The following is a 27681-nucleotide window of genomic DNA, read 5'->3' as shown; positions in this document are numbered from 1 at the left end:
TGAAGCAGATTTTCATCAGTATATTTATAATCTTTTTAGTTTCCAGCCTCTAGGTCAGTACACAAAAATGACAAAACCTGAGCTCATAACTTAGAGCTGCACACTTTAAATCAGTTTTCACCCTGAGAATAAAACAGTTACTTTGGAAGCCAGAAGAGAAATCATTTTTTTTTAACCAAACCTTGATTTTATAAACTGCTTTTTCTTCAACAAATGCATTTATACACGCTTGTCCCGTGTTTTGCTTATTAAAGCCACAAAAAAAGTTAGTGACAGTGATATTATAGTGTTTATTATACACGACAACCTTTTCCAAAATTTTAGTAGTGTGGACAGAATTTTGTTAAGGATTGTTTAGGACTTAATGAGGTCAAGCATATGAATTTCAGATGTTAATGGTTATGAAAGACTCCCTTGGAAGCAAAACTGCAGAAGAGTCAGGGGTGCATATATTTTCATTCTCAAATACTTTAAAAACCACACATCTGCAAGATCAAAGAATCACAGTCTAACCTGGTGGTAGTTTCTGATGAATGATGCCATCCTTGTCCTGAGCAACCTTGCAAAATTGAACATACCCACTCAAAAAAAAAAAAAAAAAGGAAAACTTTTTCTGTATTCTAGGGCAGAATGATAAATTCTGAATTAAACTCAGTGTAAAAGAACAAATGCAAGACAATCTTCAGTGAGCATCCAAGAAATCAAAAACAAGTGCAATTTCAGTTCACAGGTGGGGAAGACTCTTACTAGTGGGATAGGAATTGAGAAAAGCTTTACAAAGATACAGCATGAAAATGGAGTGGAATTTCAGTGGGTAAAAATAGTGGCGGCTGGGAGGAGACAGGCTGGGGTGTGTGCATTGGGGATATATGTGGAGGTGAAAAGTGCATGACCCTGCTAAGTACCGGAAAGACAGGCCATGCAGCAGGAGGACTAACTTTGAATGGATTACTAAATTACTAATGTGATAGGATCATCTTACCAAAGAGAGAGCACCTGGTGCAATAGTGGAGGAAACTACTGTATATGTAAGCAAAGCCCTCTTGAGGAAGGGGCATTCACATTGGGGAGGGACGAGTAAGGCGTTAGCTAAGCAAGGAGGGCAGGGAGAAAGGTGCCTGCAGGGTGGTCCTGGAGAGAGGAGAGGAGGAAGAGTTTGAAGGACTGAAAGAAGACTGGATGAGGAGAGGTATGAATGGTAGTGGTGATGCTTTCAGAACCTGTGCACTGTGCTACGTAATGCGTGACAACAAAGGACCTTGAATAACCAATTAAGATTTGAGAATTTTTCCTGTGGGCTTTAGGGAGCCCTGAGTCATAGAGCTACTTCCCCAGAGAAGGTGTGAGGCAAGATGCTCTTAAGGTACACATAATGTTTAATGTTGCAGTTGATTAAAACCAATGGGTAGGGCTTCCCTGGTGGCACAGTGGTTGAGAGTCCTCCTGCCGATGCAGGGGACACGGGTTCGTGCCCCGGTCTGGGAAGATCTCACATGCCGCGGAGCAGCTGGGCCCGTGAGCCATGGCCGCTGAGCCTGCGCGTCCGGAGCCTGTGCTCCGCAACGGGAGAGGCCACAACAGTGAGAGGCCCGCGTACCGCAAAAAAAAAAAAAATAGAAAAAACCAATTGGTAGGCTACTGCTAAAGTTTAGTCATGGAAATACGAAAGTCTACAGTAAAGTTTGATTTGAGGAACAGGGGCAATTGAATTTTAAAGTAACGTCAACTCAAAATATGAGGACATGTTTTGTGAAGTGTTGGTGTCCAGTTGGTGGAGAAGAAAGACTAGTGTTGACCTTGTGAGAAGCATTAAAGATGTAGGAGCCATCTATATGAATATGACTGAAGCAATGGGATTTCATGAAAGTTCTAGGAAAAGAACTTTAAAAAAACACTACTTTTCATTAATGTTTGTCGTATTTGCAGTGTAGTACTTAAGAGCATGAGTTCTGGAGAGCTAGAACTATCTGGGTTTGAATCCAGGCTCTGCCAGTTACTAGTCTGGGCTAAGTGATCTGAGGCAATAGTTTCCTCATCTGTAAAGTGGGAATAATAATAGGACCTATGCCATGGGACTGTTAAATGAGTTAATTTGCTTGCAAAAAAACTTAGAACAATGCCTTACGTATAATAATACAGTTTGTGATTCATCATAAGTGTAAGAGACCAGAATTTCAAAACAAATTCTTCAAAGTTAGATTCCTTTGAAAGGTGTATTGCATCTACTTCTCCAGCTACTCCTCTTACATTCTAAGGAAACTACTTCTTGATAGCCCTGTACTTTGAACCATGATAGGGGTGTGTTTAGTAAACTTTCAGTGTCCTGGGTGACATCTTTATTCCTGAATTGTGGGGCAGGTGAGAGGGAGAGGTTGTTCATCTTGTGGCATAATCAAGACTTTCTGGCTTGATTAGACATTGCAAATGGTTTGTTAGTCATTACTAATGCAAGAAGGTCCTTAGGCAAGAGCAGGAAGTTGATGTTGAGTCACCTTCAGTATTATGACATAGAGTATTTTATTTGTTTTCAAAACATTGCAGGAAGTTAGTATTTGTTATAGTAGTTATCATTCAACCAGTAGTAGTAAATGCTACATAAAAATTTATTTCCCCCAAGGGTAAGTAATTCTAATTTATGAATTACTTTAATTATAGCCTACCACTCTCTCTTGCTTGTCCTAATTCAAATTTCTCACCCTCTTTACATCTTATTAAAATGATGACCTCTTTCTGTTTACCTTCTTGATCCAGGGCTTATTTTTTATCTCCTCCTTTTTCCAAAAGACTTTGATGTGGTGGTTAGGCATGATAGCCCAGCCTTGGAAAACTCCCATATCTTTCCCATGTCAAAGGGCCTACCTCTAGTGTATGTAAGCATAATCTGGGATGAAAATGTTTATTGCCCACTCTCACATGTTTAGAGGTTGTCCATGAGTTTGGAGACATTGTTATTATCCTTTAGTAGTGGTGGTCCCCTTTAGGTATAACCCATTCAACTATTTACTGGTTAAAATGCTGAGAGGTTTTCTGATCAAGTCTGGAACATAAAAACAAAGTGAATCACCATACCTCATTCCTTGCTTATTCTACCCCCTTCATACCGGCCTCCTCGCTGTTTCCCCGACTGGAATGCTCATGCCCCACATCACCACACGCTGGCTTGCATTGTGTTCGAGTCTCAGCTTTAAGGTCACTTTCTCAGTTTGGCCCTTCTTAGTCCACATTTTAAAAACATCATTTCCAGGTTTTTGTTTTTGTTGTTTTGTTTGTTTTGGTTTTGGTTTTGCACTCATGCTGGTTTGTTTTTTGTTGTTGTTTTTTTTGCACTCTTGTTTTTTGGTTTTTTTTCACTGCACTTATTGTTAGCCAACATTGTACTATACATATCTGCCTGTCTTCCTGGCTAGAACATAAATTCCATGAAACAGGAACTGTTTTGCTTATCTCTGTATGTCCAGGGGTCTAGATTAGAGCCTGAATATAGTAGGGACTCAATAAATACTTAACTGAATAAAAGAATTTGCTATATCCCTGTGCCTTCAATTTAAGTGATACCAAATAATGGAGAAATTGAACTTACGTGGAGAGGATGAAACAGGATATTTTTGTCTTACAAGCATAAATAAAGAATTTTAATTGAATTTTGTTTTGATTACATTAATGTCAGCCAACATGTAAATTCCTGCCCTTGCTGAGTAGTAGACATCCTACTCGACAGTAAAATAGAAAAATGCAAAATATACACTCCTGTGTTAGGTATTTCACAGTCTAGCCTGGAAGAAAATGCATATAAACAAATAATACTGTGTGATAAGTTTTATGGCATTAGATAATAAAGAAAATATTTTGCCAGCACAGAGAGATGACTCTTCATTTGAATTGAGAAAGTGAAGAGTTCTCAGCTAAAAATGGTTTAAAGCTAAGTTACGAGTAGTAGTTCCCATGGATCACATCAGTTTACTCGCCTCCAGAGTCCTACTCTTCATTTCTATCTGGTCATTAGAGGACAAACAAGATAATGTATTTTGGTCTACTTCTCCATGATAGTTGCTTGAGCCATTTCAGTTTTTTAAAAAAAGAAGCATCGCCCTTCTTATGACTTTATTTATCCTGATAGATGTTGAGCCATTTGCCTCATCTTATTCTAGCAGATGTGGCTGTGTGCCATTCTCAGACATGCAGTGCTTGATAGTTTGGCCTCTGAACTGCCCATGATGCCTAACAGTGAATAATTATAGTTTTATACAAGTTACATAAATTCAAGAAACAGTTCTATACCAGCCAAAGAATTCTAAGTAGTTATTTTTAGGTCAGTGTTTGTCAAAAGTATGTTCCTTGGACCAGCAGCATCAGCATCATCTGGGAATTTTCAGGCCCAGCCCCAAACCTACTGAGTCAGAAATTCTAGGGGTGGGGCTTAGCTTGTATTTATCTTAAGTAAATAAAATATTGCTACTTCTGTTTGCTTCATTTTATATACTCCTTCTTGGAGAAGTTAGAATATTTATGACACTAAAATCAAGATGTAAATTGAACTCAAAGGTATTCTACATTTATTTTGATCTGTCCCTGTAGTCTCCTCTTATTATAAATCTAGTTTTGTGAGAAGCCTAGATTTCCCCTTAGACTTACTGACCTTACTCCATTCCAACTCTAGCCCAAACAGATGCTTGCATCAAACTTTCAGTAGCCTGTGCAGCTTGATGATTCAGAAAATATATCACTCTTGCTTTCTCGCCTTCTTATGGTTATTCGGCAGTTAGCCTAGTTTAACCATAATAACATAGAAACCTTGCATTATCAGGTCACCAAATTCCCTCTAAAGAGAGAGCATTTAACTGAAAATTCTTTTTGTGGGTGAATAAAGCCCAGATCGATTGTTGTTTATTTAGTTCACATTTAAGATTGAAGATTTGTTTCTTTTCAGTTTTCTTTTTTCTATTACTAAGAATTCGATTCTGGTGCAAAGCTGTTTAAAGGTAATCTTTCCTCCTCTACTCCTTTGCCTTTATCAGTAGTAGCTTTCTTTTTTTTATAAAGCGGACATCCTATTTTAGACAGTCTCTTTACACACAACATTAAATTTTTATCCAATGTTAAATGAACAACATAAGTGAATATAAAAGCATTCTTTTGTGTTTAGTATGTATTATTTGGTGTCAATTTGAGTGCTTATAAAATTAATTATATAGTAATTATTCTGTTTCATATGTACATTATTTAATTCTTTAATTAGGAATATGGTGAGAAAATAGGCAGAAATCACTACGCTCTTTATTTGTATACCAGGCTTGTCTCTCCTTTATATCCTCATGTCTAAAATTAGTTAGAGCTTTGTTTTTGATTGTTTGCAAATTTAAATGTATGGAAACACCTGCATAAGTTTTGGGGAATGTATTTATATCTTTGGGAAGCAGTGTGTTGTATGGTTTAAAAGCAGAAGCTCTGAAGTCAGACTGCCTGGGTTTAAATCTTTACCTTAGGGAAGTTTACTTTATTGTTTACCTTGGGCAAGTGATCTGTCTGAATGTAACTGTGCTTCATCTGTATGATATGGCTAAGAACATGGTGTGTGATGGTACTAATGGAGCTAGTTAGTGGTAGAGGTGTTGCTGCCATTGCTGCCCCCCAGAGGTTGTGCATTGCACTATTATTTATAACAGCAAAAAAATTTACAAAGAACTCTGATATGTAACACTGGGAAAAGGGATAAATGAATTCTAATATATCTGTGCAGTAAGATCTGTGAAGCCATTAAAAAGAATGAGAGAGACTTATGTGTTGTGTTAAGAAAAGATGTCTATAATATATATTAAGTGAATACAGCAAGTATGGTTCAGGTAGAGCATGACATCAGTGGTTATGCGTGTGTGTCACAAACTGTGCACAAGAAAAAAATCCAGAACATATCACAAAACTAAAGTTGTTCAGTTTTTCCCCCAGGGAATAGATTACAAGAAACTTTCACTTTTCCATTATGCATTTCTACAAATCTTAAACATTTTTTAAATTCAGATGAACTGTAAAAGTGAAATACACTTATGAACAAAAGGTTTAAGGTGCAAAAACCACTGCATTAATAATGTCATTCACATATTCTGCTTATAAGCTTATTAAGTGAAAAAAAGTTGTTTTGGGTTTTTCCATAACATCTTGTGCCATATTTAATTCTTTTTTTTCCCTTTTTACTTAATCTAATGTTAGTGAAATTTGTCTTATGTAAAGGATATTTCAGGGAAATATTTTAAGAAATCTATTTAGAGTCTCTTTAACGCAGTGTCCCATTGAAATTTTAATTTTTAGAGAAGTTATGAATCACTATATCAAGAATCAGATTGGAATAACAATGAAGCCTTTATTAGGCCACGGCATTAAAAGTATATATTGCTTTACTGCCTTCATTACCAGTATTACATAAATGCATGTATCAGAAACTTCACAGAAATTACATGACAACTCTTGCAGCTAAGAAAGTGATTCTGAGGTGTACATTTGTCTTGCCTTTTTATTTATTTATTTATTTATTTATTTATTTATTTTGGCTGCGTTGTGTCTTCGTTGCTGTGCGTGGGCTTTCTCTAGTTGTGGTGAGCGGGGCTACTCTTTGTTGTGGTGCATGGGCTTCTCATCGCGGTAGCTTCTCTTGTTGCGGAGCACAGGCTCTAGGTACATGGGCTTCAGTAGTTGTGGCACGTAGGCTCAGTAGTTTTGGCTTGCGGGTTCTAGAGCACAGGCTCAGTAGTTGTGGCCCACAGGCTTAGTTGCTCCACAGCACGTGGTATCTTCCCAGGCCAGGGCTCTAACCCCTGTCCCCTGCATTGGCAGGCAGATTCTTAACCACTGAGCCACCAGGGAAGCCCACCTTTTAAAATTTATAAACCTGCCCTAAAAGGAGATGCATATCTGGGGAACTGAACTGTCTTTATGCAGTTTAGCTTTCATGTACATAAAATATGCCGTTGATTTTATTGGGGGAGAAATTCCATCCAAAAATGTTGCCTACAGCTATGAGTTAAGAGTGTCTGTACAGTGTGTAGCTTTTATTTTTTAAAATCACAGATAGGGCATGTATATGAATTATAAATGCGATTTTGTATTAAAAGTTTTATAGTTTATGACAAAATCTGGTTCTGTGATAGGCTAATGAGTACAGTCGCTGTGAAGGAATGTTTGTGGAATGTCAGTGTGTGAATGCATAGACAATTTGAAGTTTTTGATATATTTGTGATATTTATCTTCCGTATACATCTTACGGGAAAACCCAAACGAACTTCTTGGCCAACCCCATATATGTACTATATGATTTTAAGCTTGTTTATAGAAAGTTCAAAGTATTAGAAGGCAGGATGTTCATTCTTCCATTAAATATCTAGTGAGCAATTACTCAGATACTGGACACAAGTTAAAAGATAAGTGGCCTGGTCATTGTCAGGAAGGCAGACATGTAAGCAAATAAATACAGCTCTATCTGTTAAAACATTAATACAGAGTAGAAGAGGAAGTTAATGATTTTATGTGGGGTAATCAGGGAAGGCTGAGTCAAAGGGATGACATCTGAGCTTTCTCTTTTAAGGTGAATAAGAGTTTATAAGAGATGGGGCAGAAGGCTGTCTGTGATAGCACGAATAGTACATACAAGGAGATGGCATGATTTTGTGAAAACTTGGGGAAGTAGAGTGAGGGTTGGGTGTGTGAGGAAGACTTATTAAGAAATGAGTCCAGCTGGCATTTTCCTTTTGATGGTAGAGAGCAAGGGAAATGTTTTTAAAATCAGTGAGTAACATATAAATGTTGATTGGGTAGTATTTTAAGAAGAAAACCCTGGTGGCTGTTTGATAGGAGACACTGGAATGAGGAGAGGAAACAAGAAGTCAGACACCAAGGAACAAAGATCTGTAGTGGTTAAGAAAAAGAGCTGAAAATTATTGATGGTTGAATTCTTAGAGACGGGCTGCAACAGATCGGTCAGAGTGTTAAGTGGAGTCTACAGCATGGAGTGGGTGGAGCAGAAAGGGAAAGTTGATTTGTATCCAAGATACTGTTCTTGGTTCTAACTCAGACAACAAAGGTAGAGAGTGATATTGTTTAAAAAAAAAAACAGTAGGGAATCCATTTACTCAGGAGGCAGGTTTGGAGGCTATAATGAGGTCTGTTAGGGCCATTGGGTTGATGCTTCCAAAGGCATCCAGTGACTTCTGTTGACTTGTTCATCATCATGATATCTTAGGAAGTTAGAATTTTAATTACTTGTTTTTCAGAAGCATTTTACAATTGAGCCATCTTCGCAATTAAAGTCAGTAACAAACCCTTAATATTCAGTTCTGGAGGTTCTGTCTTCCTAGTGGGGAAATAGAACCCAAAGTGACACTGAAGGCTGCTGAGAAAAGTGGTTTGTTTGATTTACATGTGTTAAACAGATCTACTTCCCATTCACTTTTTAGTAAACACAGTATTTCTGCAGCAAAGTTCAACTCTGGACATGGTTAGCATTGTGTGCAGAGTTCCATATTCAGGACTGGAGAAGGGTCTTCCCCCTGTGGCCTGTCTAGGAGTACAGAACACTCCAGTTCCACATGCCTGCATTCCCTAACAGGATTTTGACCCCATCAAAGTAGATCTTTGATAATACTATAGGAGCAAATTGGCCTGTTCCTAATACAAATGAAACTGGCCTAGAATTAGGGCCTTGGGTCCCATGGGCCTGTGTGAGTGGTCTGTTTAACCAAAGTTACTCTTTCAGCATTACTCTTAAGGCTGTGTTGGACTGCCAGTATAGAAAGAAGGAACTTGTTCCATTTTTGCACAGGAAACATACTTAGTCTCTGATCTTGGATGTGGGACGTGAATAAAAAGAAGTGTTGTTATGAGAAAAATGTCTCAGGAATTAGGCTGCTAAGTTTATCATCTCTGACACTAGCTTTGTGATGTACCGACTAAACCACTCTGTGCCTCAGTTTCCCCATTAGAATGGAGATAGTACTACTGCTTATGTCCTTGGTCATTGTAAGGATTAAACGAGTTAATGTACCTAATATACTTAGCACAGGGACTGGCACACAGTAAGCAGTCAATTCGTGTTGGTCCACAGATGGAAAATTTTAGGCATTTGCTCAGACTCTCCCAATTTACCTTTGCCTTTTCTGATTCCTGGTGGGAGTAGGAAGTGGAAGCCGGGGAGTGGGAGAGACAAGGAGGAAATATGCCTGAATTTAGTGGTTTATACTGGGCCTCTCTTTTCATTGCTATTACCTCTTAAAAGCAACTGTCTCGCCTCCCTACCCTCATAAAGATAGAATAATCTTCTTATACTTTCTATATTCTTTAGCCCTATCTCCCAGGTAGTACTTCCTCACTCTGTAGCTTTGAAATTTGTACCTTTTCTCTTTTTCTTCCTGAGAACTTTGCCTTCCGGCAGTTGTGGTGTTTACTCTGCCCCCTTCCCAAGTCTCTGACAAACTTAAACTTCTAGCCACAATCCCCACCTCCTAGCAACTTCCAGGCTGCTTAAGAATAAGCTTTTTTGAACCATGTTTTCTCTATTATAGTTTTCTTGGTGTGAGTCAGTCACATAAATAATGGAAATAAATGGTACTTGGCAGTCTTAGCTAAACTGTGCTTTATATTAAGCAGAATGTTTATGATACTGTAGGTACTCTGAGAACACTTGCATATATTCCTTATTAAAGAACCTTTTGGGGTCTCTAGGAAGGTACTGTCCCAAAACTGACTGGATTGGGGGAATGGTCCCTGAGCTGCAGCACTCCGTGTCTTATATTAACACTAATAACAGTTATTTGGGTCATGACTTCCAGAGCATTTTCTAAAAATCTGACCTTTTTTACATCTGTGTCTTTGGGGGTGTAGATTTTATTATTGGGTAATTTCCTTTTAGTGGAGAAGAATCAAGTATACAGGTTTACCTTTCTTCTCTGAGCACATTGTTAATTCTGCATTAATGAGTTGTTTTATGTCAGAATGTGTTTTCTTTTTAAATTAGCACACCTCCCACTTTTTTTTTTTTTTTAGATGCACCAAATTAAAAACCAACCGTGATTTTTTTTCTGTATTTATAGGTCCTCTTCCTGATGGATGGGAACAAGCCATGACTCAGGATGGAGAAATATACTATATAAACCATAAGAACAAGACCACCTCTTGGCTAGACCCCAGGCTTGACCCTCGTTTTGGTAAAGGTTCATCTCAAAATCTTTTTAGATATTTTTGATGACTGTTTTTTGGTATGTGAATTTGGGAAGGTACATTTAAATTAAATTGCACTGCTTCATAATTTTAAAAAGTGACTGCCCATCCAACCTATCCAAGTAATGTTTTTATACCTTTCACTTTAAACTTGAGAAATTCAGGTCTAAATCGGCCTTTTAGCTTGGACTTCTTGGGATGGGGTTGGAGGAATGTTGTGGTGGTTTACTAACCAGACTCACTGTTCCTTTCACATTTTGGGGAAACACAGTGATCGTGTTTAAAATGATCTTTCTAGCTACAGAAATAATCAGTCTGTCGCTTCATCTAAAACCTGGGATATCAACTTTTGTCAGTAACGTGGTGTCTGCTTATGCTTAACTTAAGAGAGCAATGAGTACCATCCTGTGCCTGGGTATGACAATGTTTTCTATCCTGGGGGGGGGTGGGTACCCCGTCACCCTAGAGATGGACCAATGAAAGCCTTTTTTTCCTTCTCTTCGCTTCTGCCCCCCCCCCTTTTTAAGTAAAGGGGGTTTTTCCTTTGTTTTTCATTTAGGAAACAAACCTAAAATAAGCCATATTTCCCTCCAAATCAAATGACAAAAGTCACCATTTGCACAAAGAAATTTTCGCCTCCCAAATGTACATATTTTGATAATAGTATACATTTTTTTAGGGCCTTTTTACACATATTTTTTCACTGTTTTCAGTTTCTTCGGTTGGGTTTCTGAGACATTTTTCCAAAGCCATGGAAAAATGTATTTAAAAAGGAGCAGATCATTGTGGTTTTAAAGCTTTCGTCTTGGACTGGATGCAGCTAAATGAAAACAATGTGCAGATCACTGAGTAGGTCAGACTGAGGGAACTTGGAACCTTTGAAGCTTTACAGGGGTTGACCTAACAACAACTGTGGGGCCCTTATGGGAAAGAGGAATTAACTCTGTGAATGCCATCAAAACACAGTCCTGGGGGAAAAAGAGAAAGAAAAACTCTACCCAGAGCTGGTTGGGTAAAATAACTTCCCCGTCAGGAACGTTCTGAGCAGTTCTCCTATATCTATATGTATACCTTTTTAAACCCCCAACATTTGGGTTTGCCCCAAGCTTACTGATTGGCCAACTGATTGAATCCCCTATTCAAGTCAAGTCAAAGGTGGGATCAGGGCAGAGACTGTCATTTTGACAGGTATCCGGTTTGGCTTAAATGCTAGCCTTTTGAGTTTCAAGACCTATTTGAGTGTTAAAAAAGTAATGTGGGGCTTCCTTGGTGGCGCAGTGGTTGAGAGTTCGCCTGCCGATGCAGGGGACACGGGTTTGTGCCCCGGTCCGGGAAGATCCCACATGCCGCGGAGCGGCTGGGCCCGTGAGCCATGGCCGCTGAGCCTGCGCGTCCGGAGCCTGTGCTCTGCAACGGTAGAGGCCACAACAGTGAGAGGCCTGCGTACCGCAAAAAAAAAAAAAAAAAAAAAAAAAAAAGTAATGTGGCATGTTAATAATTTGCAACTTCAGATTCTATTTAATGCTTGAATAAGCCCTTGTGGTTGAAACAGGAAACCAAGTAAGGTAGAGAATTTAATAAATGTTGCCATTTGTATGGACTAGAACGATAACAGACATGTTTCCTTAAATCATCTTTAATGAAATGAATTCTGCTTGTCCATGTTTTGGAAATTTTAAAAAATGGTACTGTGGGATTTTTTTCCCTCTACACGAGATTATGAAAAATGATGATTAACCCTTAGCTAACTGTAGAAATCAGCAATTGGAACAAAGCTTTTTTTTTTTCTAAGTATTTTCAGTTAATAAAAAGTGAAATAAAACAACTTGGCTGTGAGCTTAAGTAGATTCATTAATTACACACACAGCTTGGTCTTTTTTTTTAAATGGGAGAAAGTACCAAAAAAAAATAATGATAATCTCCCTCCCACCTTCACCACGTATGTACACACAGCGTAGTTAGCTATGCCAAGAAAAGTTTTCATAAAATACTCTTACTGCGTTTAGTTTCCCTTTTTGGGCCCACTGTGGATGTGTATTCCAGACAGGCTTGACAACATGCCAAAGCTTTTTATTTTGTGGCCCGACTTTTAATCTGTTCCAGACCTTTTCAGTCAGAGAGCTCAAGTGTAACTGAAGGGGAGCAGGAAAGGGAAAAAAAAAAGTGTGGGTTTCTGTGATCCAGAGTGACAGCAAATAGAGACAAGCTGTTAGCTGCTGAATTTGAAGGAGTTTTCCTTGAAATCTGAAGTTCTATGGTGGATTGCGTTTTATCTGCCAAAAAAATATAGACTATCCCCTTTCTGACCCTTTGAACCATGCAGACACCAACAAATGATAGGTTATTGCTTTCATGGTTGTGAAATTTGTTTTCCTATATTCCCCAAATCTATATGAAAGTAATTACCATTTTTTACCTTAAGTCAAGTTGACCTATGTCTTTTGACATTTTAGAGTAGAAGATACACCTTACATCTGATAAGCTTGACTTTATCACTCACCTCCTTCAAACACCAGCCTCTTTTATATTTCTGTTCTTTATCAGATGCTTTAGAATAATTATATTTAGAATAATTAACATCCCACATGAAGTTAATAAATTATCCATGTAACATAAATTCAGGAAATTAAATAATTAGTTATGCATTGTTTCTTTTTATCTGATTTTTTATTTAACATTTAAAAACTATGTATCTTTTAAAAATTTTTATTGAAGTTTTTATTTTACGTTGACTTACAATATTAGTTTCAGGTGTATAGCAGTGATTCAACATTTTTAAAGCTTATACTCCATTTAAAGTTATTATATGATAATAACTATTTCCCTGTGCTGTACAATGTATTCTTGTTGTTTATTTGTTTTATACATAGTAGTTTGTATCTCTTAATCCCATACCCTTATCTTGACTCTCCCTAAAAACTATATATCGTTGACATATTATTTTACAGCATTGATTAGTAATTTGTAACAAATCATGAAGTGACATCCAGTGCCAATAAGAATTAGCTGATATTTACTGACTTCGAAAAAAGGAGGGCTTTTGTTTGTTTTTAAGGAATCATATTAGGAATGTTTTCACACTGTATTAAAGAAAGTTGATGCTTGAGTATTATGCAGGTCATTAAATTATTTCTTATTAACACTCTTTTTCCTAGAGATTTTATACTTGCAAACATGAGGAGTCTCAGGTTTAAATATTTTCTTGTATGTTGTAAAATTATTTACTGTTTTATATAATAATAGCCATTTGAATATTTTCCAGTAAAAGCCCTAATGAAAACATACACAAAAATTATAATTCCTGTTTTTCAGAATGAAAACTCTATTCCAGAATACGAATGGTCAATGAACTGATCTTTTATGTAATGTTGTTGTCCCTGTTTATATAAAAGGACATAATAAGTAGTGTTAGAATCTGTGTTTCTGGAAATAAGTGCTGATGGGACCACTGGGATTAAAAACACGTTGGGTGTAAATAAAATAACTGGAACTAGAGATTTGGATTAAAAGGTGTATCTTTTGAGACTTAAAGAAGGTAATAAACAACCTAGTTGGCGAATTCAGAATATCCTTTATAATTACTATCAACAATTCTGTACATAGAAATTCTGTGCATGGAAATGTCACAGCTAATTAAAACCTAGGTGTTGATTTGGTCCTTGGTTTCAGAGTTTCCCAAAACTTGCTATTAAGTCAAAAGCCAAAAGTTATTCACATCTTTCTTATCAAAGTTAAATGTTTTGCATCAATAATTAAAGGTCTGTTAAATTTTTTAACTGTTTAGACATTCATTAACCTTTTTCCTTGAAGACTAAATATTTCTGATAGTTGTTATAAGTAATATTTTACTTTTGATGAAAATGTACCTAAGTCTGTTCTAGTAGAGGTAGGAAAAAACACTGAAGGCTGTAGAAACTAAATCTGTAACTCCATTAATGGAGTCTTGGGTAGCTAGAATACCAACATCAAATCATTTGAATTTTATTAAAGCAAGTCTCTTTATATTCGTGCATTAAAAACAAGTTCTTTTTTTGTTTTTTTTTCCTTACCCTCTTTTTTTTTTTTTTTTTTTGTTTGCGGTACGCGGGCCTCTTACTGTTGTGGCCTCTCCCGCAGGTTCAGTGGCCATGGCTCATGGGCCCAGCCGCTCCGCGGCATGTGGGATCTTCCCGAACCGGGGCACAAACCCGTGTGCCCTGCCTCGGCAGGCGGACTCTCAACCACTGCGCCACCAGGGAAGCCCTCCTTACCCTCTTTTAAATCTTGCCTGGTGATCCTAAAATGTCAGTATTTGGTTGTGAATTATATTATTAACTACTTAGGGTAGGGACGAAAAGATGTTTCAGTGTGTTTTAGGTAAATAGAGCTGTTGCTAACTAAAACTTCTTAAAACAAATAAATCTCATAAAATTTGGCCCTGAAAAGGAATTTGTAATTCTTTTAATCAACATTTCTCAAAGGAGGAGGGGGGGTGTATCCTGGGCACTGAAGAACGTTCAACATCCCTGACGGTTGCCCACTAAATGCCGTAGTGCCACCCAGTCCTTGTGACTCCCCAAGCCACCAACATATATTTTTTAAAAAATAACTGGTAGAGGGCTTCCCTGGTGGCGCAGTGGTTGAGAGTCTGCCTGCCGATGAAGGGGACACGGGTTCGTGCCCTGGTCCGGGAAGATCCCACGTGCTGCGGAGCGGCTGGGCCCGTTGAGCCATGGCTGCTGAGCCTGCACTCCGCAACGGGAGAGGCCACAACAGTGAGAGGCCCGCGTACCGCAAAAAATAAATAAATAAATAAATAACTGGTAGAGGTAGGGATTTTGCCCCAAATCTGAGTTTCTCTGAGATCTAGGGAAATTGTGACTACCCACGGTTATATAGTTGAGTGACAGAACTAGAATCTGGACTTGATCTTTTGACACCCAGAATTTTAAAGAAATTTAGATTACATGCAGTTAATCTTTTCAAAAGCACACCTAAGTCACCAGTACTAACACATGGAAATTTCAGAGTGAGGAAGATGACAATGGTTGAAGCATTTACTTATATACTGTATTGTGACTCATCTTGAGGAAATTACCCAAAGGTAATGAGTTTCCAATTACAGAAGTGAAGCCATCTAGATGAATTATCATGCCTGCCTCACCTCTACCATATCCTTAAGAGATTACCTTCCAACCTCACCTTTGACCTTCCCTTTCCCTTGACTAGGAGCTTACCCTGTTACAAGGCAGTCCATTCTATTTAAGGAAGGTTCTAATGACCAGAAAATATGTGTCCCTTTATTACTCAGAAATTTACTTCCCTTCAAATTTGTGAATACATTTCTAATTCCAGAGTGTTCTCTTTTAACTGTCGTTTCTCCAGTTTTTTTATGCATTAAGAGTTCTGAGTTTTGTTTTTTTTTATGCATTAAGACTTCCCTTCTCTGGATGCCTCTTTAAATGTGATACTCAATGTAGTTTTTAAATGCACATTATCCAGTGAGAAAAATAGTTATGACATTGCTCTGACCTGACATTTTATATGCCCTCCAAAAATCCATTAGTAGAAGTTAGCTAGCATCCTCTTTTCTACATGTGAATTCAAATGAATTAAATTGTGTCATAGAAAAATTTACCTACTCAATTGGGAATCAAGAGACCCAAGTTCTTCTGGTATCAACAGTGTAACCAACTCATTCAGAAAGATACCTGACTTTTCTTGACTTAATTGGACTCATATACTAGATGCTTTTAAGAATATTTCTAGTCCTTAATTAATTTAATATAATATGCTAGATTATGAATTCTTCAGTGACTGCTTTGGATCCTTGCTTAAGGTTACTTCTCAATAGCTTTATGGATTTGAGTGCACTGAGGTTTCAGGGATATTTTTGAACTATTTATTGCACCACTTAAGTTTTAGCTTTTGGCCCTCTGGTCACAGCTGGGAATTACTTTTGAAGAGGAGACCAGGAAATCTTTCAGCCTTTAAAGATAAGCCTTATCACATGGTGGGTATGCCCGGGCAAACAAATCTGATGGGGGATGGGCAGCGCTAGATGGAATAGTTAAGTTTTGTCCACGCTATCAGCTCTGACATATATAGGAGTTTAAACTGCCTTAAAGATGATGCATTTTTAGTATGCTTTGTTTCTAAAATTTAGAACTCTCATAAAGTTACTATGTTAGGAGCCTGATGTAAGCTGATTTGAAGTATACTTCTAGGCCATGTGCTTAGTGAAGTCCTATTTAAAACATACTGTTGGAGATTGTTACTAATTGTTGCCCTCACTACATTTTTTTTTTGTTTTACTTAAAAAACAAACACTAGCCGAAATGAACATTTTAATACGTAAGGTTATAGAATATCAAAATTAGTTCAGTATTAGAGGTTTGCAGTTTTAGGGTTTTTTTTTTTATGTTACAGTCAGGAGGATGGTGTCAAAATAGTTTATCAATCATGGTAAGCAGTCTCTCCTACTTGCCAAGGGTGAATAGACATAACGTTAATGAAGTTAAATTAATAATGTAGTTTCTACTTGATGATGGTTCAATGATACAAATAATTATACAGTGAAGAAATATTTTTCTTTGTTTACATAATGAGTTTTTCATATAGAATTTTAAAACTTAAAGTCACTGAATGATAATTTAAATTAATGGTTTATTTGTGTTACTAAAGCCCCTCACATCAAACCCAAGAAAATTTAATTCATTTTTAAAAGAAAACTATGTTTCAAGTCGTATTTGTATCAACTCTGCATTAATAGCAAATATCTTATAAAATGTGCTGGAGAAGAGAGCCATTTGGTGATGTCACTTTTTGTGACAACCCAGAGACTCAGTTATAAGAAACAGAAAAAGAGATTATAGACTTCTTGAGAGAAAAGTCAAATAAATAGATTTCTGCTGAAATAAATTGGAATGATTTAGAAGAGGAGTGGTTCATATTCTTTGCTTTGTTTTATACTCATGTTGTTCTGCTACCTTGGTTGCTGAGGTTGCTTCAGAACTCATTCTGGACTTGCTTCAGCTTGGAGATTCTCCTGTGTATTACTAATTAGCATCCTACTAACTAGGGATAGAAACTATTTGAGTATTTATTTACTCATTCAACTGATGAATGCCAGTTATGTACCAGGTACTATGCTAGCAGGTGGGCGGGGGGTTGTCAGCTACAAAATAAATAATTATTACAAAATGTGTTAAGTACAACAAGGGATCATAAGTAAGGTGCTGTGAGGGACATTAAAAGGTAAGAAGAAGCCAGTCAAGCTCTACACTATATAAAAGGGCCAGTTTTTGTGCTTTTCAGTCAGAACTTGGATTCGTCTCTTCTAAATGATAAATGCCCCTAGTGAAAGAGGATTTATAGTAATACATTATATGTAATTAGGAATAAAGCTATTAATGGAACTGTTTGCTCATTAACATGAATTCATGATGGCAGGTAGATTTTAAAATGTTATTCCCCTTCTCGTTAGACTAATAGTTTCATTATCTGTACTTTCTCTCCAAACTAGCCTTTAAACTTTATTTTCATAGTAGAGGGAAAAAACACAGTTATATCCGGGGGACAGAGAGAGCCGAAGGCTAGTTAGACCGCTTTCTCCCTTCTCCTCACCTCATTTAGCAACTCCTGTGTCCTGCCCCAAACTGCTTAATGAGGTGATGAGGAGAAAATGTTCTGTTGAATGTTTTTTAAACTCCATTCTCAATTGTATTGTTTGAAAAATACCATTATAATAAATTTTCATGCCAGACTTTTGATAGGTGGTTGAAGGAAGACAGTGTCGAATTGACCTAAAAAAAGGTGTTATTGGTATTTTTGAACAGTTTAAAGATTAAAATACTTTAACCCAGGTTGGGGGGCCTGGAAGTTGATGTTTGGTAAGGGAGAGAAGTACAGAGTGTGGGAGGGAGAGATTATTTTGCCTATGGTAAGACCTGGGGTAGAGTTTTAGGGGAGGTTAACTGTAACCACATCATACAAAGCAAAACCACAATGAGATGCCACTTTATTCTCAGTAAGATGGCTAAAATGAAAGACAGGCATTAACAAGTGTTGACCAGAATATGGAGCAGTTGGAACCCTCATACATTGCTGATGTGATTGAAAAATGATGCAGCCACTTTAGAAAACAGTTTGGCAGTTCCTCAAAAAGTTAAACATATAGTTACCATATGACCTAGCAATTCCATTCCTAGATATATATTGCCCAAAAAAGGAAACCACATGTCCACACAAAAACCTGCACATTTGTATGTTTGTAGCCACATGATTCATAATAAACAAAAAGTGAAAATAACACAGATATCCATCAGTTGATTAACAGACTAACAAAATGTAGTATATCTGTACAGTGGAATATTATTTGGCAATAAAAAGGAATAAAATGCTGATACATACTGTAACATGGATGAATCTGGAAAATATATTAAGTGAAACAAGCCAGTCACAGAATTGATTCCATATATATGACATGTCATATATATTCCATATATATGACAAATCCAAAGAAACAAAGTAGATTAATGGTTACCAGGGACTGGGGGAGGGGCAATAGGACGTGTACTGCTAAAGGATACAGGGTTTCTTTTGGGGATGATGAAAGTGTTCTGAAATTAGATAGTGGTGATGGTTATACAATTCTATGAATATATTAAAATTACTAAAGGGGTGAAATATCTCAGTATAACTTTTTTTAAAAAGTCATTCCTGGGCATGGTGTTATCATTTAGGTATAGCTTAATTGAGTGTTGGGAGATGTCTTTTGCATATTGATAATAAAAAGTTATATTCAGTCATGAGATAAGGACCCTGGCCTTTTGCTCCTTTTGTAAGAGACAGATTTTCAGTGTGAATCAAATAGTAAGTAATTTTCACTGAAAAAACCATCATTTTGTATTTAAATACATAAATTTTTGTGCCAGTTAGTAGCAACTTTTTGTAGACAATTCAATCCCCTAGGTCATATTGAAAGACTTAGCTAGCAGTGGGTGTTTTGTGTTTTGTTTTTACTGTTTTAAGACTGACAGAGTTGGCCTGTTAGTTTGTGTTTTTAGAAAAGCATTCATTTCTTTTAATTTTACAGTCTTAGTACCCTTGTAGGTATGGGGGGAAAACCTAAAATTTGTTTCTAAATGTTATAAGCAAACTAATATAGCCATTCTAACATGTAACCATGTAATATCTGAAACTTGATAAAATATTAGACAAAGTAAAAAGGTGCTTTCTTGTGTTGTGGGAGATTTGATGTGAGTTATTATTTTAAAAGCTCAAAATAATTTTCTAATTTTAAATTTACACTTAATGAGGTTACTAGGATTGAATTATCTCAAAGTCTACGATTGATTACCACATCTGTAGTACTTTGTAATATTCCAAGGTTGAAGATACAAATTATGCAAATCTAAAATTTGTCTGAAGTTTGAAAATTTAGATGTTCAGAATAAAATCTGGAAAGAACCCATGGTGATGACTTCCTTTGTTTTTGAGAAGGTCGTCTCTTCTTTTTCAGTAATTGCTGAGTGTATGATTTGCTACCATAAACCTGTCAGGACGGATTGGTTAAGAAAAACTTGAAACAGTTACTATTTCATAGTTCAGGCAGCAAAGGCTGAATTTAAAATGTAGCATTTTTTTAAAAAATTTGTCATATTTTAGGGATTTGTTTTCTCCTTTACCTTTTAGAAATTTTGTTAAAACTGGAAACATTGGGATTTTGGTAGTTGGTCATGGAGGGGAAGAAGGTGGTAATGCAGTTCTTTTCTTTTTTAGCTGCCCTGCCCCCTTCCCCCAAGAAACAAAGATTGTTTTGTTTCTTGCCTGCTTGTGAGGTCTCTGCTGCACCCCATGTGGGTGCACTGCTCTGTGCTTTGTTGAAATGCTTGAGATAGTCAGAAGGTAAAGAACAGGATGCTTCTGAAGAGAAGAAATCCCAGCTTCTGTAGATAAACTCGGTTGTTTGAATTGGTCATTTAAGTGAGCTCTTTATATGGAAGCTTGTAGCACTGCTTGTATCCATAGGTAACAGCATATAGGTAAACACAACCAAAAGTGCTCACCATTATTAGCCAGAGAGACTATTTCTATTGCGTATTTTGTACAAATTTCTGTTTAATTCTGTGGAGTTCTTACTCCATCTTTTGATACCCTTATTTTTCCCTTGCTGTGGTTTTTAATAGTCAGATAAGCTTAGATTTGAAAAAGACTTTCCCAACCGAGTGTGCCATCAGCAGTGGTCACTGTCATTAATGATTACTGCTAATGGTATCTAATTCTGAGAAACTGGTGGGAAGCAGAGGATATTTACCTGTTTATTTTCATACAATACTGTTATTGTCCAATTAGTTTTCACAAGGAATATTTACATTAACTTGTTAAATGCTATATTACTTAATAAAAATCCAGTGTGGAAAGCTCAAGAGCTTTTTAAAAAATGTTTCTTAATAGATGAAATATTTAACACTGTATAGCTCTAGAATCTGTTTTGAAATCAATCATATTTTATCATTTTAACACTTACTAATGGGTTATTTCCTAGCAGTTTTTAAAATTTTTTAATTTATTTAACTGCTTGGAATGGAAAACATTTTTTCCCCAGTAGTTGTTTGCACTAGACTTCAGTTTGTGAGATGTTCACCATATGTGATAGATACTCAGATCAGTCCCCCAATTCATATTTAACTCGTATGATTGAACCTGACATAGCACAATGTAAGAAAATATCTCTTTGGGAAAATAAATATGTTGAGTGAGTGCCCTATGGGAATGCCAAGAACATGTTCACCAAAAGAGAAGGATCCCTAGGGAGGTTAAGCTAAGGCTCAAACTCCCCCACCTATTTTTTTCTGTTTAGATCTTACAGGAAAGATAAATATGCGTATCTTTATGAATCATAGAATACTTAGAAACAGTGAGTGGCATGGTGAAGTAGAAGGACGGGGGAGGGAAGGTATGGGAATTCAAGCCAAGATGATTATCTGCAGGACTGGTAATCTTAAAGTTTAGAAAGAACTATTCGGAAAAGGGAGGAGGCTAACATTTTTGGAGCATCTGTTGTATTCCAGGACTATAATAGATGCTTTACATATTACTTATAAGCCCCACAGTGATCCAAAAGGGTGATGTTAATGTCCGCAGGTATAGCTGAGGAAACTGAGGATTAGATGAACCACGAACTGGTGTGCCCAACTCTAATCATGGTTTGTTTGACTCAAAGGCCATATTTTTTATATCATACTATGAGGCCTGTCAGTTGTGCATCTGATAATGTTGGTGACAGGAAAATATAAGCAATTGTATTAAATGAGGTTATTGATTGGCAAATCTTAGCCATTAAAATTTTTTGGCTTTTTTTCTATCCATTCCCCTGTAAAATACTAACTATAAACCGTAATTATTAAGGTTTTAGCCATTTATTCTTTGTAAAGACATTTTATAAATGTGGTGTTTTTTTGTTTTTGGTCATAAAAGAGATTAATAAGGCTTTGAACAATATGAAGCAGCGAGTCATGTTTTTTTTGACATCCCTTCTCTGCTATGCCAGACAAAACATTTAAAAGAGATAACCAGAAAGACTTAACTGGGATCATAAATTTTAAAAAAGTCTCTGCTGGTCAGAAAACAAAACCACACAAAGCAGTGAGCAAGGGCAGGGCTAGGGACCAGTCAGCCAGTCAGGATATCAGGAACTCAAAGTGTTAAGAACAAAGACAGAGATACATGAAACACTCTCAATGGTGAAAGCCAGGCGTGTAGCCGTCTGCCCCTGACCTGGTACAAAAGCAAGGACTGACCACATGTCAAGTCACAAATTTCAAGAATCAGTATACAGACCAGATTCTTTTAACCACAAAGCAATAAAATTAGATCCCAATAATAAAAAGTTAGCTTCGAAAAAAATATGGCTTGCTCTACCAGCTATTAAACATATAGGTTATAATTAAAACTGTGGTACCTAATAGGAAATTAGTTGAATGAAATACTATGCTATTTTTAAAAGAAAATGGCGGGGGGGAACCTCTATATACTGCTTTGGAGTAGTCTCAAGGATATGTTATTAGCAAAAAGGCAAAATGAAGTTAAGTATTAAGAATATGCCACCATATATCTAAGAAGTATGCTACCATATCTGTGTGTTTGCTTTGATTTTTAAAAACGGAATAAACAAACTGCTAGGAGCAGTGGGGAGTGACAAGTAAAGCCAGTGTCTGAAATTCAGAAGCACATCGCCACAAGTGAGCCTGTATATTGAGTTGGCCGAGTCACACAGAGAATTATTTCAGATGACACTTAACCACAGTGATTTGGCTGGATACACCTAATGAAATATCTTAAGGACCAAACTTTTAATAATCATTTTGTTGATCATAACTTTAATAATCGGTCGTATGTTATTTTGAAATACTTGCATATGTATAGAAGGATAGTACATATTAATGTTATTGGAAGCAAATTTTTCAGCATTAGACAGAAAATATAGTTATAAGATCTAAGAATCTAAGCAAAAACCTGAATGATACATATTGTGATTATTTATGGATGAAATGCTGTATTATTTGCTTGAAAATAATTGAGGGTAAAGTCGATGAGAATAGATGTAAAACAAAATTGGTTATGTATTGATCATTGGGAACCCGGATGATGACTACATGAGGATTCATCGTCTATATTATTTTTTCTCCTTCTCTATTTGTTTATGGAAATTATTTTTAAAAATTTAAATGTATGCTTGAGAGCATAAAAGTGTACTCCTAAGTAACTCATGAGTTAAATGGAAATCACAATAGAAATTACAGGTATTTGGGGTAGAACAATCATGAATTTTACGTACTATTTCAACTGTATGACATGCAGGAAATACTGTACTTAAAGGTAAATTTATTGACTTAAATGCTCTAAGAAAAGACTTAAACTAAGTAAGTTCAACTCAAGAAGTTAGAAAAAGAAATACAGAAAAAATTGAGGGGAAGAGTAAGAACAAAAATACCATCACCTTATATAAATATCTCAGTAGGTTGAATTGAACCAAGGCATGCTAGGAGAGAGTTGGTCTGTAATTTTCCTTTTTTCTAATATCCTTGGTTCTATATCAATGTTATGCAGTCTCATGGAAGAGTTGGTCAGTCTAAGGGGAAATTGGTAGGATTTCTATATTATCATATATTAAATAGTTAAATATCTGCCTCAGTGAATACTTAACTGACTTAGAAACATTACAGTGTTTTTTTTCAGCACAAGTTTTGTGCAAAGATACTGGACTGGGCACTGAGAATATATACACAATTAGGATACTCTCCCCACTCCTGTGGCACTCCAGTCTAAGAGAAAATACAAATTTGTAAATGAAAAATTACAGTCATGTGAGAATTGTCAGTAAACAAATGTCCCAGGGCAGTGCCCTGAAGGAAGATGATTCTTAGTGCACATGGCAGACTCTGGGGAAGGCTGGGGAGGTTTGGTCAAGTAGCCTCCAAGAAGAGTTGGCATTTACCAAGCAGCCTCTGTGCCTTCAACAGAGGACGCGTGAAAAATCACCAGAAGGAGTTTGCCACTTGGCTGGGAGCCAGTATGTCATAAGAGCTGTCAGTGAATGTCATTTCAGATTTTGGTAGCAAGGTTCATTAGAGAACGTGATCTGTAATTTTTCTTTGTTTTAATGTAAGGTATTAGGGTTATGCTGGTCTCAAAGGTGTTGTGGAGTTTCCTTCTTTGCTGTTCTCTGGAAAAGGTTTTATAAGATTAGTATTATTTCTTCCTCGAGTGTTTGTGAAGTCATTTGGGCCAGAGGTTTTCTTTGGTCAGTATGTATTAAACATTTAGTAGAAACAGTGACCTGAAATTTCACCTTAAAATGTTGAATATGTGTCTGAAAAGGTGATACATCATTCTTATTGCCATTTTCACATAATAAAACTTCCATCTGTTCACCAAGGTTACCACAATCCACAGTTTGGTCAATGTTATATCAGTGACAGAAATTCACTAGTGTAGGAATCCAGTCTGTTTCTAATTGTCAAATGGTATATTATATGTTCAACTAAAAAAATAACAATGACTACCTGAGCTGTTGAATGAGACCAATCTATGCCATCCAGATTCTTTTTTTAAAATAAATTTATTTGTTTGTTTATTTGTTTATTTTTGGCTGCATTGGGTCTTCCTTGCTGTGTGCAGGCTTTCTCTAGTTGCAGTGAGCAGGGGCTACTCTTCATTGCAGTGCGCAGGCTTCTCATTGCGGTGGCTTCTCTTGTTGCAGAACACAGGCTCGAGACGCGCGAGATTCAGTAGTTGTGGCTCGCGGGCTCTAGAGCGCAGGCTCAGTAGTTGTGGTGCATGGGCTTAGTTACTCCACAGCATGTGGGATCTTCCCGGACCAGGGATCAAACCCGTGTTCCTGCATTGTCAGGCCGATTCTTTTTTTTTTTTTTTTAATTTATTGATTGATTGCTGCATTGGGTCCTCGTTGCTGTGCTCAGGCTTTCTCTAGTTGCGGCGAGCGGGGGCTACTCTTCGTTGTGGTGCACGGACATCTCCTTGCAGTGGCTTCTCTTGTTGCAGAGCATGGGCTCTAGGCACGAGGCTTCAGCAGTTGTGGCTCACAGGCTCAGTAGTTGTGGCTCGTGGGCTCTAGAGCGCAGGCTCAGTAGTTGTGGCACACAGGCTTAGTTGCTCTGCGGCATGTGGGATCTTCCCGGACCAGGGCTCGAACCTGTGTTCCCTGCATTGGCAGGCGGATTCTTAACCACTGCACCATCAGGGAAGTCCAATCCAGATTCTTGTAGGCTTAATTTATTATGAGCATGCATCAGATAATTTAATCTACTTGATTTATTAGAGTTATATTTAAAGATTAATAATGTTGATGAGCTTTAATGCTTAGGATGCTTTGTCTCAGTTACTTTGAGAGATTTATTTTTAATTAAATATATATTATATTTTATAATAAGCAATATATTCACATTATTCAAACTTGAAAAGTTATAAAAAATGTCTCTCTTGAACTCGGTCCTCTAGCCATCTAGTTCCCCAGGTCCAGAACCAACAGATTTTAATTGCTTCTTGGCTGTCCTTCAGTTCAGATTCTCTGGATACGCATGTAATATATGTTCCACCTGCCCCCTTTTTTTTTTAATATTATCTATTCTGTACTATGCTTTTAACTTAGTATGTCTTAGACTGTTCCATGTCACTGCCTACTAGAGTTACTTGTTTCTTTTCTCTTATGGCTGCCTTGCATCCTAGGATAATGACAAAGATGACTACAATAATAATAAATTAATGTAACCATTGTACTCTTGGTGGATTTTTAGGTTATTTCTAGTCTTACTACAGAAAAGGCTATGTTGAATATCCCCAGTTGCTTTTGAATAACTAAATATCCTTTTTCTTGCTAGTTTTTTAGGATAGATCTTCTGTTTCATTTCAGCCATGAACCAGAGAATCAGTCAGAGTGCTCCAGTGAAACAGCCACCACCCCTGGCTCCCCAGAGCCCTCAGGGAGGAGTCATGGGTGGTGGCAATTCCAACCAGCAGCAACAGATGCGGCTGCAGCAGTTGCAGATGGAGAAAGAGAGACTGCGACTGAAGCAGCAAGAACTGCTTCGGCAGGTGAGGCCACAGGTTAGAGACCAGCCTTCCACTCTTGGGGTTTTGTTTTCCTACATAAAGTTGGGTGTGTTTCATTTTGACATTTATTAGTTACAGAAGAATGTTGTTTCTCTGAAACTAGAGTGACACAGAAACATTCTCTCCAGCTTTCATCTTAGTTTCTAGTTTCTTAACTGGCCTTTGATCACATAGGCTATAACTTGTAAACCTGTATCACAAGGAGATGTTTTGGTCGTATTCATTGCAGTCAAGCAAAAATCGAAGGAAGCAAGGGTGCTTTTCCTCAAATATACAGGCATACCTCGGAGATATTGCCGGTCAGTTCCAGACCACCACAATAAAGCAAGTATTACAATAAAGTGAATCACATGAATTTTTTGGTTTCCCGTTGCATATGAAAGTTAATGTTTACACCGTACTGTAGTCTATTAAGTGTGCAATAGCATTGTCTTAAAATAAACAATGTAAATTGTTTATTGTAAAATTTAATGTAAATTTAAATAAATTTAATATAAAATTAAATACCTTAATTTTAAAATACTTGATTGTTAAACAATATTAACCATCATGTGAGCCTTCAGTGAGTCATCTTTTTGTAATAGTAACATCAAAGATCACTGATCACAGATCACCATAACAAATATAATAACAATGAAAAAGACTGAAATATTGTGAGAATTACCAAAATGTGACACCGAGGCATGAAGTGAGCAAATGTTGTTGGAAAAATGGCTCTGATAGACTTGCTAGACACAGGGTTGCCACAAACCTTCAGTATGTTTAAAAACAAAAATTGCAGTGTCTGCAAAGTGCAATAAGATGAGGTATGTCTGTACATGGAATTGCAGACTACTATATATCTGAGGATTTCACTAAGGGGGAAACTCTGGGACATCACTTGGGGAGAAACATCTTTTACTTTAAATGAATTATTTGTCTAGGGGAATACGCAATATGATATTTCTCAAATGATAAATGTTTCAGTATTGCTGAATCTAAGATGTTTTATTTAAAACAATACAGGCTATCCCAAGTTTAGAAGATCCCACAGTGCTTTAAAATTATCTACTTATGGATTTTTTTTCATGTTGGGATGGGTAGTTTCTAACGTTAGAGAGCTGGAAAACTTTACGACCATTTTTATCAGTTTTCTTTCAGAAATACTGTTGGTCTTTATGTGCCATAAGAATATATAATCCCTCATCTCAAATGAATTTTTACTTTATCTTATTTCAGAGTGATAAAATCTAAGTTCAGATTTTGGGAGTGTGATCTTATCAAAGCAGTATATTTTAAAATTTTTATGTAAATATTTTGGATAATAAAGATGATGTGATTTTGAAAGTGTACAAAAGGTAAACGTACAGTGAAAATGAAATCTCCTTTTCCATTTCTCTAGTTCTCTTTTCTGGTTGTAAGTAGCTATCAGTTTCTTGTATTTTTTTTTTTCCCCAGAGACATTCTCTCTGTTTGCGAACGTGAAATACACATATCTGTACTATTTTTCCTCACCTAAGTCATAGCATACTAAGTATAGGCATTAAAAATATCATTATACTCTCCATTTTTGTAGTCAGGATGTAGACATTTGAACAAGGTACTTTTTTTCATGAGTGTTATATCTTAATAGCGTCACATGTTAATGGAAATACATGAACTTGATACAGTCTTTGAACTCATATTTGGGATTTGAAGAACTGGTACCTAAGAATTAAACTAAGCCATGGAATCCCAGACAGGCACACCTTTAAACTGTTTGTGCTATCAGTAACCTGCCAGTGTAATTCTAGTGTGGTTGGCACCAAAGTGAGTAAGAAATATGATGCCAGCATATGATGTCAAGAAGTGGTCTTGAAAGAAATATTCCCTCATCCGCCTTTAAGA

The 27681-nt window shown here is 36.8% G+C and overlaps 1 protein-coding gene across 12 annotated transcripts in view; it reads left to right on the top strand.

Annotated features, from left to right (window-relative positions):
* The window catches only part of YAP1 (Yes1 associated transcriptional regulator), a 111024-nt gene that overhangs the window by 62956 nt on the left and 20387 nt on the right, over positions 1 to 27681 (top strand). For 2 of the 12 annotated variants that reach the window (XM_032640358.1, XM_032640354.1), the window contains exons 4-5: positions 10074 to 10187; positions 25616 to 25797. In XM_032640358.1, the coding sequence (XP_032496249.1) occupies positions 10074 to 10187; positions 25616 to 25797 (296 nt within the window). Of the gene's footprint in view, positions 1 to 10073; positions 10194 to 25615; positions 25810 to 27681 lie in introns of all 12 variants that reach the window. The other 10 variants (XM_032640356.1, XM_032640352.1, XM_032640357.1 and 7 more) reach the window with 5 other exon arrangements.

This window comes from Phocoena sinus, chromosome 8 (assembly GCF_008692025.1).
Source record: "Phocoena sinus isolate mPhoSin1 chromosome 8, mPhoSin1.pri, whole genome shotgun sequence".
In the NCBI taxonomy this organism is placed as follows: Eukaryota; Metazoa; Chordata; class Mammalia; order Artiodactyla; family Phocoenidae; genus Phocoena; species Phocoena sinus.
This window is presented reverse-complemented; position numbering and strand designations above follow the sequence as displayed.